Source organism: Scardinius erythrophthalmus (assembly GCF_964197995.2).
Source record: "Scardinius erythrophthalmus genome assembly, chromosome: 6".
NCBI lineage: Eukaryota > Metazoa > Chordata > Actinopteri > Cypriniformes > Leuciscidae > Scardinius > Scardinius erythrophthalmus.
Genome location: NC_138226.1, coordinates 9560505 through 9578784, shown reverse-complemented (window position 1 = coordinate 9578784; position 18280 = coordinate 9560505). Strand labels below are relative to the sequence as shown.

General features: G+C 34.8%; 1 protein-coding gene across 1 annotated transcript in view; it reads right to left on the bottom strand.

Annotated features, from left to right (window-relative positions):
• wdr75 (WD repeat domain 75) overlaps positions 1 to 18280 on the bottom strand; it is a 21811-nt gene extending 3531 nt beyond the window's left edge. The window contains exons 1-19 of the mRNA XM_081368429.1: positions 18142 to 18280; positions 16595 to 16724; positions 16413 to 16478; positions 16227 to 16326; positions 13386 to 13510; positions 11657 to 11727; positions 10284 to 10400; positions 10108 to 10196; positions 9837 to 9995; positions 8288 to 8347; positions 8092 to 8207; positions 7678 to 7853; positions 5955 to 6106; positions 5650 to 5830; positions 3164 to 3258; positions 2545 to 2640; positions 1611 to 1780; positions 1112 to 1171; positions 883 to 1026 (exon numbers count right to left, since the gene is read on the bottom strand). Of these exons, the coding sequence (XP_081224555.1) occupies positions 883 to 1026; positions 1112 to 1171; positions 1611 to 1780; positions 2545 to 2640; positions 3164 to 3258; positions 5650 to 5830; positions 5955 to 6106; positions 7678 to 7853; positions 8092 to 8207; positions 8288 to 8347; positions 9837 to 9995; positions 10108 to 10196; positions 10284 to 10400; positions 11657 to 11727; positions 13386 to 13510; positions 16227 to 16326; positions 16413 to 16478; positions 16595 to 16724; positions 18142 to 18248 (2214 nt within the window). The 5' untranslated portion in view covers positions 18249 to 18280. The remainder of the gene's footprint in view (positions 1 to 882; positions 1027 to 1111; positions 1172 to 1610; positions 1781 to 2544; positions 2641 to 3163; positions 3259 to 5649; positions 5831 to 5954; positions 6107 to 7677; positions 7854 to 8091; positions 8208 to 8287; positions 8348 to 9836; positions 9996 to 10107; positions 10197 to 10283; positions 10401 to 11656; positions 11728 to 13385; positions 13511 to 16226; positions 16327 to 16412; positions 16479 to 16594; positions 16725 to 18141) is intronic.

Below are 18280 nucleotides of genomic sequence, written 5' to 3'. Positions count from 1 at the left end.
ATATGATGATTCATTATCAAAGTTGGAAACAGTTCTGCTGCTTAATATTTTTTTCATAACCTGTGATACTTTTTTAGGATACTTTGATGAATAAAAAGTAAAAAAAAAAAAAAAAAAAAGCAGCAATTTTAAAAAAAATAGAAATCTTTTTTAACAACAATATACAGTACTGGTCAGTAATTTTGAGTCAGTAATTTTCTTTCTTTTTTTTAAATAAATCAATACTTTTATTCAGCAAGGATGTGTTAAATTGATAAAAAGTGATAGTAAAGAAGATTTATATAATTAGAAAATATTTTTTTATTTTGAATAAATGCAGTTCTTTTTAAACTTTTATTCATCAAATATATTAGGCAGCAGAACTGTTTCCAACACTCATAATAAATCAGAATATTAGAATGATTTCTAAAGGATCATGTGATAGACTGGCAGTCACATGTGACACTGAAGACTGGAGTAATGATGCTGAAAATTCAGCTTTGCATCACAGGAATAAATTATTTTTTTTAAAGTATATTCAAACAGAAAACCATTATTTTAAGTTGTAATAATATTTCACATTACTGGTTTTTTTTTCTGTATTTTTGATCAAATAAACGCAGCCTTGATAAGCATCAGACTTCTTTCAAAAATATACAAAAATCTTAATGTTTCCAAACTTTTGACCTGCACTATATGCGTGTGTGTATGTGTATATATATATATATATATATATATATATATATATATATATATATATATATATATATGTATATGTATATGTATATGTATATGTATATGTATATATATATATATATATATGTATATGTATATATGTATATATATATATATATATATATATATATATATATATATAATGAATAGAGAGCCCACCCTACTTACTTCTTTGATGGAAACTGAGGCCTGTTTCTGTTGGGGTTTGTCAGCCGCTGGATGGGATGGTGTGTTGAGTTTCTGCTGCTGCTGTCTGTGTTTGCCCAACAGCAGGTAAAATGGAGTTACAGCAACGCTGTCGTCAATGACAAGCTGTACCAACGAGACACATGAAGAGTTACTTTGGGGCCCTCAAAATAAATGAGCATAAGGTAAGAAAAAAAAAAAAGAACTGTACCCGTTTACTTGATGACAACATTCTGTCCTCCTCTGTTACCATGCTGAAGGTCAATAAATCCTGATAATTTAACACAGTTCATTTTAGTAAAATGTTGGGACACAATTCACTAAATCACATTTACACTCTACCCACACTTTTCCATGACTTGCCAGTGATATAATTTATTTTTAATATATTGTATATATTTATTCACATTTAATATTATATAAATATAATAGTGATTTATTATAATAAATATAATTTATTACACATTTAATAATTTGATGATTAAAAGTACTTTTCTACGTAACTTAAGTTAAAATTAAAGATTTAGTTAATGTTCAAATATTTTCCAGGTCTTAAAAACAAGATTTAAAAATCCATGTTTTCCACTGCTGTGGGAACCCTTCATCTAAATCTGAAGAAAATAATGTTGATTAAAAAAATTACACTGTCCTACAGTTATGTTTATACGCCTGTTCAGGCCGTTCTGTGATTAGAATTATCACTGAAGTACCATGTTTTGGGTGAGGAAGTACAGTTGAGATCCGTTGAGCCACTGACAACTTTCGTCACATCCATTCAACGGCTCCTCTCGAGGAGCAAAAATGGCATGATGTACCTTCTCTGAACACACTTTCTTATGGGTGAACAGAGGCAACGGCTCGCTGGGTTTGAAAACAAACACTGTACAGAGACCAGAGGACACATTAAAAGCAGCTTGTGAATAAGTCTGAATGACTATTATTATGAAAGAAACCAAAAACGTCAATCATAAATACACACTATTGCCAAGGCCAAGTACACACTGTAAAGTTTCAGGAGTGAGTGACAACCGCATTTAAATGCAGTTCTGTAAAATATGGTTTCTTTATGTGTACGGAACAAGACTTGCTCCCAAAACCACGATGATTGACATTGTGGTAAAAAAAGCAACGTTCTGGCGTCTCTGGCGTGTTTGGTAACCGCTATTCTGACCAAAGAAATATTACAGTGACAAAAGACTTGTTATGTTCAGCAAACTTAAAGCACAGTTGCGAAGGCGTCTGCTTCACGCTCTTGCAATGTTGCCATGTCCACTTATTAGAGGCGTTTTTAGGCTTGGTGTTTAAACTTGCTCATAAAGCGATGGAGTTTACAGGGTTATTAAAGTCAGAAGGTGCAGGTCACGATACTTTGGCCTTATTTTCAGCATAAAGCATTTGGATGTATTTCATTTTTTTGTAAATGCCTTTGTCACTACCTGCATTTTTTTAGAGTTAATTTGGTTGTAGAATGCGGGTGTCACTCCTGTAAATTACTGAAATGTGTGTGTACAGAACAGGATTAAGCACTTAAAAGTGAATTGACAACCGAATTTAGTTGCAGTGTGTACGTGGCCCAAGTGTATTGCTAACCAAACACTAAGGAGATGAAGAATGTCAAGAAGCAAGGACCTTTCAAACACTTACGGTCGGTATGTTTAGACTGGTAAGAAAAGGCAGCCACATTTTCTGACAAGGGGTCCGGCTGCAGCTTGGAAACTTCCAAAGATGTGCTCCATTCCACTGTGAGAAAGAGATTTGACACTGAGTAAATCTGATCAGGCAAAACCAAACAGTGAAAAAAACCAGACTAAACAAGCCTAGTAAGACAGAGGTTCACCCAAAAATCGAATTCCCGGCATTATTTACTCGCTCTCATGTTGTTTCAAACCTGTAAACTGTTTTTTTTTTTTGTTTATAGTAACCTAGGTCTATCAAGCTCCTAAATGGACCAAAAAGCCCATGAAAGTACCATGAAAAGCAGTTCATATGACAGATTCAAAATGGAGCTTGACAGACAATTTTGCTGTGAAATGCCATTATATGAAAAAAGAGATGCTTTAAATTTCTCTGTTTGTGTCTTGCAGAAGAAAAAAAAGGAAGAAAAAACAAAAAGAGTCTACAGATTGTTTCGAACACCTTGAGTGTGAGTACATAAAAGGCAATGTTCATTTTTGGCTGAACTATCCCTTTAAGCTGGCTCGTTCAACCGATGCCTCATAGCAAAATTTCAAAAGCAACTGAACCAATATTAATGACCACTTACATGCACAAGTGAGGAGATTCCAGCAGCAGAGAAGGTTCTTGGTGGTGGTGCCAAGCAGATATTTGGAGCAGCTTAATCGGCCGAAACAAAGGTCCCTGGTGGATCAAAGTAGCTGCCATTAGTCGGTTTCACCGATTCAAAGACCACCAGGATCAGAAAGGCTCATGTCACTTACATATTTCATCAGATTAGTCTCAGTGCATGATAATCAGTTGCCTTACTGTTAATCAGAAACTGTGATACGACAGCAACGAACAAAACATTAACAATAAATATGACTGACTTCTTACAATTGTATCCAAGTCTAGTCTACAAATAATCAAAAAGATTCACTTTTTTGTGGGATAATAAAGATCAAACATGGTGCAAAGCTGCCCACGACTTGATGGTTTTAACAAATCAGTGTGAGAGGATTGGAAATACTGTACAAAGCCGATTTAGCACTCGCTGACATTCTGAATTATTATATATTCACCTTCTATGCTTCATAATACACAATACAGTAAAATACTGTATAAACTACAAATGGAAAGATTTTCCGCAGTACTGTTCATGTTTTTCAAGCAATTACAAAAAAGCACAAACTCAAATGAGTCCGATTAGTGAACCAGTCATTTGGAACAGTTTTGTGAACTGGGTTAACCAGTTCTCTGGAAAAATCTGACTTGAACAATTCATTCTCAAAAGAGACATTGCTAGTTTTCTTATCAAAGGGAATTTTGATAAATATTAATAAATCAAATTGATAAATTTCAATCTTTTCATCTCACAAAGTTATGATATGCATATAAACTTTTTTTTTTAGTGCTTTCACTTGCCTGGTTTCCATTAAAGATTTGCGCAAAAATTTTGCAATATTTTCTAAATGTCGATAAAAAACTATTGCGAAATTACAGCGTTTCCATTAACCGATGTTATGCGACTAAAACGTATTATTTCCTCTTGCGATAAGTCATTCTAAAAAAACATGTCAAAGGATGTTGGTAGATTTAGTACGTATATCGTAGCCAATGCACCAGTCATTATTTTTTAATCGAAAGAGACGTATGAGTGCTATCCAAGCATTAGCGGCCGCGTATGAGGTGTTTCTGGGTGTTTCTCCCTCTTATCTGCTTCGAGGTCTTCACAAATTGAGGCATTTCTTTGTTGTTAAGAATCCAGTATTCTCATAATTCTTTTGTTTTTTATGAGTTTAATAAAGAATTGTCTCGTCTCCTGTCCAAACATACCACGTCATTTTAAAGAATGATCAACTTTTACGTACGCCAGGTGACCTGTAAATGCACTGCAGTTTTGCAAAATCTTCCTTTTTCGAATTGCCTGAAAAACCACCTCATGCAAGTGAAAAAAACGTTGTGACATCTGGGTGATTTTTGCTAAATTGCTGTGTTTACATCGTGTATAATTAATTCCCAATTTGCGCAATTTGAAGCGTCACAGGAAAATGCAGCAACCGTAAAAGCATGATAAAAGGAACTAATGCACCTGGTGTTTCACAAATAAACTTGAACCAAACGACAGATTTTTCATGTTTGGGTGAACACTTCAAGACCAATTTACTTGTGTTTTCACGATACAATAGCTTGAAAAAGACTGAAATTCAATACATTTTTGAAACCATAAGGAAAAATTGCCACAACAATAAAGGGATAGTTCACCCAAACATCTAATTATTTACTCACCCTTATGGCATCCCAGACATATATGACTGACTTGCTTTAGATAAACACAAACCAAGATTTTTAGGAAAATAACCCATCTATAACCCATCAAACAAGCAGAAACCATTCAATGGTATTATATAGACTCAGATGGATTATTTGCCTAAAAAAACTTTGTTTATCTGAAGAAAGAAAGTCATATATGTTGAGGATGGCATGAGGGTGAGTAAATGATGAGAGACTTTTCATTTTTGGGTGAACTATCTCTTTAAGGGTATAAATTCTTTACTTTTGCTTTCTTATCAACTGAATCCATTTTTTCTGAGAGAAGAGCAAGAAAGCACATCTTGTATCGGTGCATCTATACTGCGGAAAATTAGAATTTAAAACCATTTTAAATTTCAGTATCGATATGTATCAAAAAATCTAGTGTTATGCAAGGAGGTAAGGAAGAACTGAGAACAGTTCTTGACAAAGAATGTCATGCACTTTTGATTATGACGTTAGCTGGACTTAACGAACTTCCTTTTTATTTTAAAAAACGACAGAGTGAAACTGTGTCCCTGGTGACCCTGCAGAGGTTGGCTTGTACCCAACTCCTTAAGCAGGACTGAATCCCCAGTCTGTCTGGCCAGCATCTAAAACTTCATTGGTAAGTTACTACCATTCAAACTGTGCGGGCAGCCTGAAACGAGCTCAGTGAATGCAACCAACTGCTCTGAATGGGATACACCTCTAAAGGTAAGGAAACTGTGAAGTCCATTCAAACCACATCAGAAAGAGTTTAGACTGGCTGATTTGAAGACAGGGAACATCTAGTACCACCTTATTTGTCCAGGTGGTTGGCAGAGGGTGGTGAGCAGCTCCCAGCAGTCCGGGCTCCATATGGTGACCACTTCTTGGAAGCTCACCGCCAGGAGAGAGCTATCGGCCGAGAAAGTGCAGTTGGTGGGCTTTAAGTTATGGTAGCTTCCCACAAAATCACATGACCAGAAGTTCTGGTCCTCTAAAACACAAATGGAAATGTTGCGGTGAGACAGGTATGTCTGGATTCAGACTCATGATCTTTGGTGTTGGAATTCTCAAGCCAACATTAACACCTTTGCAAACGTCTGGAGGGTTTGACTTACGTTGAGTGTCTGCGTCAGCATCCTGACACCATGCTTTGAACTGGCTGTCTTCTGCTGTGGTCACCAGCATGGTGGTCTCCTCAGAAGAGCTGAAGCACATGGAAATAATCCGATCCGTGTGGGCGGCAGAAATGCTAGTGTTCAGTACGAAGCTAATAGAACAGAACAATACACAATTACAGTCCAGAAATAAAGTCTGTTTAAAATATTGAATTTTCTACACTACTGTTCAAAAGTCAGTTTCTTTATATATATATATATATATATATAAAAATTTAAATAATAAAAAAAATAAAAAATTCCGCAAGGACATTAAATTGATCAAAGTTAAGACAGTTAATACAAAGACAGATTTCTATTTCAAATAAATGCTTCATTTTTTTTCAGGATTCTTCGATTAATTGAATCAAGGTTTTAAGTTAAATATTAAATCAACACAATTGTGTTCAACATTGATAATAATAAAAAAAAATTCTTGAGCACCAAATCAGCATATTAGAATGATTTCTGTAGTAAGACTTGAGTCTCAATAACTGATGAAAATTCAGCTTTAACATCACAGGAATAAATAACATTTGAAAATATATTCAAATAGAAAACAGTTATTTTAAATTGTTAAATTTCAGATCAAGTCAATGCAGCCTTGGTGAGCATAAGCGACTTAATGTTCAAAAACTTAATAATCACTGACCCCAAACTTTTGAATAGTGGCCTATAAAATATATACATTTTTGCCACAGCTGGCAAAATGTTCTTTGGCAAACCTGCAGAAATATACACGTCTAAAAGCTAGCAAAAATAAAATTAATAATGAAGTTATTCTAATGAACAAGAAAATGTATAAACAATTATTAATAAACAAAGTCATGGTTTATGTGATGTTTTGGGATTTAGGAGCACCTAAATATTTGATTGTTCTTCTAACAGTTGTGGACCATGCCAAATATGGCAACACTGTGCAATTCTTGTACAAATGATATCAAATTCAATAGTGTTGTCAAAAGTACAGACTTCAGTACCAAGTCGCCGGTACCGAAATTAAAAAAATGTGACGATACCAGCATTTCCCTCTAGCATTTTGAGCGCTGTTGAATGGATTCTAAAACACCTCTTGTTGGCCATTGCATTCACAAGCTCAACATACATGTCTCTGATTGGTCATTGCTTTCACGCGCTCAACATACATGTCTCTGATTGGCCATTGCTTTCACGCGCTCAACATACATGTCTGTGATTGGTCATTGCTTTCACGCGCTCAACATACATGTCTCTGATTGGTCATTGCTTTCACGCGCTCAACATACATGTCTCTGATTGGCCATTGCATTCACAAGCTCAACATACATGTCTCTGATTGGCCATTGCATTCACAAGCTCAACATACATGTCTCTGATTGGCCATTGCTTTCACGCGCTCAACATACATGTCTCTGATTGGCCACTGCTTTCACGCGCTCAACATATATGTCTCTGATTGGCCACTGCTTTCACGCACTCAACATATATGTCTCTGATTGGCCATTGTGTTCATGCACTCTCTACATGTATGTCTCTGATTGGCCATTGTGTTCACGCACTCTCTACATGTATGTATGTTACGTTAAATTTTATCCATTCAACAGCGCTCAAAATGCTAGAGGGAAATGCTGGTATCGTCATATTCAAAAAAATTCGTACCAAAGTCAGTACTTTTGGCAACACTATTCCATGCTAGCATGAATACCTTTGCGTTGTCTCATCGAAAGCCCACAGTTTGAGAAAAAACTCAAGATCTGAGGATTCTCGTCCCCTTTCCTCCACTGTAGCAAGCCAGGAGCCTTTTACGTCAAAGACAGCCTTTACCACCTCAAACTGATCCAGACCTGCTTCATAAATATATTCTTGCTGCACTATGTCCAGCTGTGAATACAACAAAAAGACTGTTATGCACACATTTATCCAAAATATGAAAAAAACACATGAAAAGGGGCCCACATATCATGTGATTTCACCTGACATGTTCTTGCAACAGTCAATGACTCGTGTCAGCAGAACGCTCAACTAATATGTCATGTGATAACACATTTTCCAAACCATACTTCCCCATATACTTGAGAAAAGTTAGGCTTTATCATAGCATCGACAGTCTTAGACTCACATTGTAGAGATGCTTGTCACGTAGCAGGGAGTAGAACTGCAGATGACCCGGTTTCCCATTCAGCACTAAAGCTTTACTGCGCGGATCAATCATTAGATCAGTCAAAACTGTGTCACCTGAAAGCATCGGAAGAAATAAACTTTTACTGTCATAGTTGTGAAGTCCAAACGGTTCGTGCAAATGAGACTTTACAAACCTGTGACTAAACCCTGAATCAATCCAGACACTTTGAAGTTCCCCTCGATAACTGTGATCTCTGAGGAGGAAGAGAAGGAAAATGACAACCCAGAAAGCAGTGCAAAATTATACCATACTGAAATATGTGGCCATAGACTGACTCGAACTGTGCATTTCACAAAATCCCCAGGTTGTACTTCATCCACAAAACAATAGAAAAAAAAATACATTGCATAAAGCAAGTGAGGCCATTTAGTTTTTTTGAAATGCAACATTATTTTTAATAACAATTTCTGCCCAAATTCTCATTAGCTAAATTAGTGTTTTAATCAAGTGTGATGTTACAATATTATATAATAAACAGCCAATCAGGTAGAGAACGATTTTTTAAATGCTTTTGAAAGAAGTTTCTTATGCTCACAACGGCTGCATTTATTTCATCTTTAAGCCCGAGACACACCAAGCCGACGTCAAAGAACTAGCGGTGATGAAAGCTTGTCGCCTTTCGGACAAAAAGCTGCGCTTGATTTTGAACACACCAAAAAGACAAAAGGTGACTGTCAACTAGCATGTGCGTTCTGCGCCTGCGTATAAGTAAATATCTGTCTGCATCAGCCGGTCTCAATGGCCTTTTTCAGTCATTGTAAAACAGAAACGGAAACTAAGACTGCAGATATACAAAGCGTAACCAAAGCAGTGTTTGCTTATCAATCACGCTGATCACTTTCTTCATTCTATTTGGCTCATGTAATCATGAAAATATTCATGCTTTGTTTATATTTTTGTGGCATTTCACCGGGAAATCTAATTGGGCCAAAACAGTATCAATTACACTACCATGTAAAAGTTTGAGGTAATTAAGATTTAATTGAAAAAAAATATATATTTTATTCAACAAAGATACATTAAATTGATCAAAAGTGACAGTAAAAACATTTATAATGTTACAAAAGTTTTCTATGTCAAATAAAAGCTTTCTATTCATCAAAGAGCAAATGATTTCTGAAGGATAACACACCAAGCCGACGGTCGGCTGTCGGGCAATATCAGGTCGTTTTTGAGCGTCGGTCGTCTTAGTTTTTCCTTGTGTTCAGCACTGTTGGCTCTAGTCAGCTAGTTTTTTGGCTGAATCACCAACTTGAATCGGCGTCGGTGAGAAAGTGATGAAAGTGAGCAAAGTCAAGACCATACAGACAGAAGGCGGTTCTTGTTTACATGTTATTTCCCCTCTACACTGTTCATTACGGCACAAGGTGCTTCTACACCGTTGAATACGGAATGAGGGTTAAAGCTCGTTAGTACAAAACCTATTTTTTCCCGTTTTGCTGAATGTTTTCCATATATTTTTCCCAAGTAGAAATGCAGAAATAAATCAATTTAAATCAAAATTAGGACAGTACAATAAAAACCATTACCATTATATATTTTTTTGCATTATGTTATTGACATGGGGGATTTATGAAAATAATGTCACAATGAATAAAAATAGACTGTCCTTACGCAAAACAAAATTCTTTAAATCGTTTGGAGTGAAATTTGTGAAATACAGCTCAAAGCTGAAGACTTACTGTTGTCTGAATGGGAGACACAAAACAACTGCCCATCAGGTGATCCAGACACATGTAAAATGGATCCTCCGAGACGGGGCAAGACATCTTTTTTGCTGCCTCCCCCACACTGCCACTTGACAAGCACCGACTCAATGCCTCCACTCAGCAGATTGGTGCCTGTAGAGACAATAACAGTCGTGTTTTCTCAGATGGGGACTCTAACACACATTTAACACAGGAGAAGAGGTGAAAAAGTGTGAAATACACCCAAAACCACAGTACCACCCACCTTCTGGAGTAAAACACAAAGTGTTTACAGCATTGTGATGCCAGTGCAAGGTGGAATATGTATACTCCTTTTTGTGATTGAAGTTTCTCCTGTAGCAAAAACAAAGCAAGTCCTCCAATTCTGATCATGTGACCTGCATATGAACTAAAACACTGGACGGTGAAAACTGGCCTTACCAGAGGCGAATCTTTCCATCTTCATGACCGGTGGCGATGCAGTCGTCTGTGGGGTTACAGGCTATGCATGTGAATGCATTTTTGGCTCCTTTCTTATCTGTGGCTTTTAGATAAAAACTACAAAGAGGAAAAAAAATGTAAACTTTAAAAGGAACAGTTCACCCAAAAATACAAATTGTCGGTAACACTTTAGTTTAGGGTCCAATTCTCACTATTAACTAGTAGCTTATTAGCATGCATATTACTAGGATATCGGCTGTTTATTAGTACTTATAAAGCACATATTAATGCCTTATTCTGCATCCCTTAATCCTATCCAAAACCTAAACTTAACAGCTACCTTACTAACTATTAACGACCAGTAATTAGGAGCTAGAGGCAAAAGTCGTAGTTAATAGTGAGAATTGTACCCTAATCTAAAGTGTGACCCAGTTGTCATTTACACTTATTACCCCAATTACTTAACTTCTTTCATTTAACACAAAAGGAATTTTTTTTTAAAGAAAATCCATGTAATGAAAGCAAAAGAGGACGGATGCTGTCAAGCAATATGTCATTAAGTCATTATTCCCTGATGCATCCACACACAAATATGGTACTTTAAGTAAAAATCTACAGATATTACCTTTATGACCAGTACAAATACAGATTTTTCTGTTTAAGTGTCCAACAACCAAAACCAAACTGACTTTTAAAAATGATTTGCAATGACAAATAAATGACAATAAGATGATAATATTCACTGTTTTATTATACACTACAACTAATAACTAATTATAATCATCAATCTTTATTTTGAGATTTGTTTTAAAGCGACACATTTTTTACTTCATTTTTACACATTAATTTATTTCACACTTTCAAAATTGTATTATCTATCCAAATAATCAATAAGTCAAGTTATGTTTATTTGTATAGCACTTTTCACAATACATAGAATTTTCAAGCAGCCTTACAGAGCTATAAGTGTTGTAAGTTACTTATAAATATGTAAATATGTTACTTCACCTATGAAATCAGTTGCTTGATGCTTGTTCTTTAAAAACCAACTGGATGGTGTGACATTTGATCAAATTGCAAAGTGTGAATATCAATAATACCTTTCGTGTTCAATTGAAGAAAGTCATTCAGTTTTGAAATTACATGAGAGCAAGTAAATGACCGTTTTCATTTTGAGGAGAACTATTTCTATAAGGTGGTGTTGTCTCAACTTGGTTGTTTTCACAAAAAAAAGTGGTGGTATTTGAAAAACCAACAGAAGGGCCAAAACACGTGTCATGTGTTCCCTAAGGCCAGTAAATAAGCAGTGCGGTTGGACATGCTCCTACATGTTCTGACCTTAAAAAGGCTATTCAGGATACAGCGGTCATTACCTGTATGTCTTCTGCTTCCTGAAGAAATAAACATCAAGTTGCAGGTTCCTGGCAAATGCTATGTATTCCCCCTAAAAAAACACAATTTACAAAAAACACAATGTTAAAGGAACAACTAACTGGAGGGTTGCTGGTCAGTTTTGAAATTCAAGCCTTGAGCTTGAAGAAGTGTACAGGTCTTTCTTATTTGTACATAACCACAAATAAGGTTGAGATTGAGAAGTCATGATGTGTAATGGCTTTATCAAAACAACTAGTAAAGCTGCAATAGGGTTGCACACGGTACTCGGTCTACAAAAATAACACCAGGATGTGCCACGATAATTAACCTACTGGAGGTTCCAATACAGATACAATACAATAATACAGATTTTTGTGATTAGTCTGAACTATTGGTAAAACTGTAGACTTTATTTTTTAAGATCTGTCCTCTGTTATAATTTATGACTGCATCTTCATAGAAATATCTGATATTGGTTGATAGTGAATATTTTATTGTGCATGCTCATTTCTCATATTTTACACTTTAATTTACCTTCGCTGCCATTTAACTTTCACTTAAAAGTTCATCTTTAAAAACACTAATAATTTAATTTAATCACACTGTTAAATGTAATTAAAATGTACTGTTAAATCTATCAAATCTCAAAATGAATATCCATTTTTATACTGAACATTAAAATATTGTGATATCTATTTTTAGTATTTTAGTTTAATTTTTAGCGTTTCATTTTTTTTTTTTATTTACACAAAATAGTTCATATTGGCCATAAAATGAAAATAATTACTGATAATAATTATAATTACTTCTCTGTATTTGGAATATCCCTAGCTTTGGACCCCATTTACAACAGTATTTACACCAGTATTTTTTATTTTTTTTGTATCAACCAAAGCAAATCAGCTATAAATGTGGCATTAGAAAGAACTATATAAAAAACAACGGCTGTTCGTTTGTCTCTGAAGAACATATGAATATTTACTATTTTTTCACTACACTTAGTGTAAAACCTAACATCAAACTTACTAAATGAAGTGATTTCATCTCAAATATTACTAAAAGTTCATTGCACTTAATAGAAAGTTATGTGAGCAAAAAATATTATTATTATTAGGCAGAACTCAAAGTCACAGCAGAGTTTTAAGTCCCCAGCATGCTGTGGGAAGAGTAAATGTTGAAACCAAGTGTAGATTTTATGCGTTTTCTTCCTAAAGATTAATATAGGGTGAGATCTGTTACTGTTTAATGTTCTGTTATGATGGGATTTATATATACAGTGAAGTTTCAGCTACACAAAGTATTGGAATTAAGTGTATAGTTTAAATGTATACTAAGAAATATTCTTTTCATGCTGTCATTGTGTCTTTGTTTTAATGCAAGTACAATTTTATTGGTTAGTTTTTCACATTAATAGTTTTTTACCACATAGAAAAGGACCCACACTTCAGCAAAGAATAACATTTATGAATTCTAGATTTGTTCAGGATGGCATAATGTTTTTACATGGCCATGTGATGTGTCTTAAGTTTTAACATTCTGTATCAATGTACAGTAGATATAAAAAAAAAATGATCACCTAGCCATGCACTAAAAAGAAGTCAAAACAGAAACCTCAAGGATGTGCTAAAAACAGAAATGCTTTCAAAACATTAATCAACAGGCAAATCCTTGAAAAAATAAAAAGGATGCAATAAACACCCAAAAAGAAAGTGATGAGTGAGCTCTTACCCCTCGCCCGAAGGCTGTGCAGCTGGGGTTTGGGCTGATATGACTGGAAACAGCAGACAGCTCTTTGGCCTCCACCTCCTGATCTGCTGACTTGGGCAGCTGTGTGGAAACCAACTGGAAACACTCTGGACATGCAGACACACAAAGCTCAGGAAATGCACCTTCTATGCAATGGCCTTCAACTGTTTCATGCACTTTCACCTCATGAACCAATTTGTTAAGGTCCGTCTTTCGAAATCTGATTGGCTGGCTTATCTAATTAATAGTGCCCCTATTATGCTTATTCAGATATTACCTTTGACGTAGTGTGTAATAAAGCCGTTTGTGAATGTAAAAAGTCTGCAAAAGTTTCAAAGCTCAAAGTGCTGGTAAATGGAGTTATTGTCTACCAAAAGAACGAACCGATTCGGAACTGCCTGAAACGAGTTGTCAGTAATTCCAGGCTTACTTCCTGCTTGAACCTACGTAGGTTTGTAACAAACTTGAATAATGCCAGCCTAAGGTCTTCTTTAGCTGCCCGCGAGCAATGCCTACCACTTAGAAACGCCCTGCTCAAGTCGTGCTTGCGATGGTGGTTCAGGTTGATCAGCTACCTCTCCCAGTTTCATTATCAGACTCAGGCTTGAATTGATATGGTAAAACCACTGCAATCAATTAAATTAGTATCACTGTGTATACAAGCGATGAGGAATCCTCTAGAGCTGAAATTCAGAGATGATAATGGCAATTTTGTTTCCGACACGCACTGCAAACGGTAGACCAATCACAACAGACTGGGACATCTCACCAATCTGAGCAGAGCAGGCTCTCGGAAAGGAGAGGTTAGAGAGACTGAATCCTTTATCGGGCCGTTTCAGACACTGTGAGAAAAGAGGTGATTCTGCAATGTACCGGTGGAACTCGAAAAATTTGAACATCGTGCAAAAGTTCATTTATTTCAGTAATTCAACTTAAAAAGTGAAACTAATATATTATATATTAGGGCTGGGTATTGACACAAATTTCACAATTTGATTCGATTTCGATTCACAAGCTTGCAATTCGATTCGATTTCGATTACGATTCGATTCAATATCGATTATTTTGGATATCAGGTAGCCTACAATACATTGCAAATTTTCTCAAGGAAAACACATCTCTTAACTATTATTGTAACTGGGAGTCAGTTGTAGCCATAGGCTTCATTAGCCTACTATAATATTGAAGGTAAAAATTAACTGATTTGTGTACAAACAATTAAAATACACTTTTATTTATTTTTATAATAATAAAGTTATGTAAATTATATAAAAATTTAAATGGTGGCTGTCATAAAAAAAACTTTCCAGATTTATTGAAACATGCATTAAATATTGAAGAACATTAAACATTATAATGAAGATGTAATAATATGGTGCATATATTTAAGAAAATGCTCCTCTCTAGAGTAAATATTTCTAGCTGACTAACGTTTTTCTGAGGTAAATGTGACATTGCATGACATTGTTTACTAACGTCTTTCCACGGTTGAAACAGTGATTGAGCGATTCCATGTGACATGATACGGACTTCGATAAGTTGTACTCTTATCTTTTAACACACTTTCAGATGCTCATTCATGTTTATTTCGCGGTGTAACTGATATTAGGATGAGAAGATCACGTGCGCTCCGCGCTGCTTCTCTAGAGCTGAGCTGCGCCAGAGCGATCTCACGCCACAGCGCCAAAACGGTAATTATGTTTTTGAATTTCGTAAGAAAATGGACGTAATTTGAAATCTGAGACTTTGTTTCATATCACAAAGATGATTGCGATTTATTGGATTGGAAGCGTGCGCGCAACAATGTTCCATTCATTCATCAACTGAAAACAGGATGACTAATCGATTCTTGGGATTTAAGAATCGATATCGTTTCGTACAAATGAGAATCGATTAAAATCGAGAAATCGATATTTTTTGCCCAGCCCTATTATATATACTCATTACATGCCAAGTGAGATATTTCAAGCCTTTATTTGTTATAATTTTTATGATTATGGCTTACAGCTTATTAAAATTGTAAAAATTTCTGAGATTTTGAATTTAGGGTTTGCATAAGATGTAAGCTATAATCAAATTATAACAAATAAAGGCTTGAAATATCTCACCTTACATGTAATGAGTATATATAATATATTAGTTTCACCTTTTAAGTTGAATTACTGAAATAAATTAACTTTTGCACGATGTTCAAATTTTTCGAGTTTCATCTGTATATTATGAGAAAATTAAAGTGTTTTTGACCTTGGATGCATGTAAACCTATTGTAGGAGACCCCAAAAACAAAATTAGTAATGTTTAATATAACATTATAGGGGAACTTTAAATACCTCTAAATCAGTCCTAATAGAAATAATGTTGTGTTTACAAGGTCTAAAAAGGACTAAAACAATAAACTCTTTGAGACAAACTAATCTTTAGATTAACTAACACATATATTCAAATTTCTCTGTTGCGCTGAGATTCGTTTGCTATAATTTGAATTCGATTTTTCACATCAGTTTATTATCGTGGAAATCAATAATCAAGTTAACTGTGGTTGCTCGCTTTACGCGTCAGTCTGGTGGTTTCTTACTGTTTAAGCGGGCAGGTCTTTGAAAAAATAAGCTGCAATGTGGAGCAGAATATAATATATGTGGACGGACAGTCATAAGCCTGGTTATGCTTAATATCAAGATATTCACAATAATTCAGTGTTGGAAAATGAATCTTTTCCATGCAGAAGAGATTTTCGAGTGTCTGCTCCTAATCATTGCATCACAAGGATGCTGGCAGCAAACTACATGACTTCATTAGAACTCAACTCGGCAGTGAAATACATACCATTTTTGTTATAGGTACCCGTGGAAAGATGAAGGAAAATGACTCCCTCGTGTTCCTTGGACACGTATAGAGCAAACAACGGGGATCCAATGATAAATGTCTGGGGAGAAAAAATAAAAAACAACATTTAAGGAATGAAAATATTTACTGCAGCAGTAGCCTTGTCTTTCACAACACAAACCGTACCTTGATAAGGATGCCGTCAATGAAGTCCCACAGTTTAACAGTGCCATCTGCTGAGCAAGAGTAAACCTGCAGCGGAATTAATAAAAAGCATTTGATGAGAGAATCATCTCTGTTGTTTATGTAAGGGATAAAGTGAGAGTCAAAAATAAACCTATTTCTAAACTCATGTAAAGCGCACAGACCTGCAGGTGATTGGCAGGATTGAAGGCGATGCCTGTAACTTGGTTGGTGTGGCCCTGCAGACTATGGAGCCACTCTTCTGTGCGTGTGCTATAGACCTTCACTGAATCTCCAGACACGCACAACACAAACCTGCAACCATGAGACATTACACTTGAGTGATACACACAATGCCTTTGCTGTAATACTTCATGCCTGGGGTTTACTCGGAAAAATTATTCTTGTTCATTGATTTCATTTATATGCACACTGCAATTATCAAACACGTCACACACACATTATTTATTTGGCTTTCCATAAAATGGAATTGAATGTATTAATGTATAAATGACTAAAATCATGAGTTTAAATGTGATTATTTATTTTAATCTCTTGAAAGCCCTAACTTAAGAAATAAAAACAAAATCTACTTTCACTATTGAAAAATAACATAAGCATTAATGGAAATAAAATGTCTCATTTTCATTTTAACTTGGTGTAATAAAATACAACTAATTGAAATAACTAAAAATAACAACTAAATTAACAAAATATATATTAAAACACACACACATACATACACATATATATATATATATACATATATATATAATTTTTTTAAAACACACACATATAATATTTGGTATCATATGATTGAGATACTATTATAGTTCTTATAAGTATTTTTTATTTAGTTTTTGTATATATATGTATATATATATATATATATGTATATGTATATATATATATATATATATATATGTATATATATATATATGTATATATATGTATATGTATGTATATATATGTATATATATATAGAGAGAGAGAGAGAGAGTGTGTATGTATATATGTGTGTTTAAATGTGTATATATATATATATATATATATATATATATATATATATATATATATATATATATATACAAAAAAAATACTTATAAGAACTATAATAGTATCTCAATGATATGATGCCAAGTTAACAATGGCAGAATGTAAAATAAAACCTAATTATTTTATTTTGGAAACATAACGTTGACTTTATAACATTTCTCACACAATACATAAGCATTCTTCTGCATAAAAATATATAGCCATCTTTAATTTTAGAAAGGCTTTAAAAAGTTTAAAACCCCCAGCAATGACACAGACTTGTCACTGCAAACGTCAAGACTCAATGTTTACTGATTTCAATCTGTAATATCTGCAAAGTACTTTAACATCAGAAGTGAGTGATGTACATTATTATACATATTTTAATAAAGAAATAGCATGATGTGAGTCTTGAGCAGCGTTGAGTAAATATGTGTATACTTGAAAGCAAAACCAACAACAAATTCCTCAACAGTTTAAACAATCACCAATGTCCATGACATCTTAAAGATACAACTGAACATGCCATTCAGTGTTTAGACACACATGCAGATCAGAGTTTACTGTAATTTGCTAACAGACTGATCACGCATCACTTTGGGACCTTCAATCCCTCAACAACACAGCTCAATGTTTATTTAAGACGAGAAGTAAGAGAATATACAGACAGATTCAGACACAAAAATGTAGCGGCTACCTGGAGTCATTTGAGATGATCGGAGGTCTAAAGTTAATTTTACTGCCGCCGCAGCGAACCACGCGGATATCACTCCTTTCCACCATGTTTTTAGCCTCTCTGAACATCACATGTGGCCGCTGTGCGTTTCTCCTTCGTC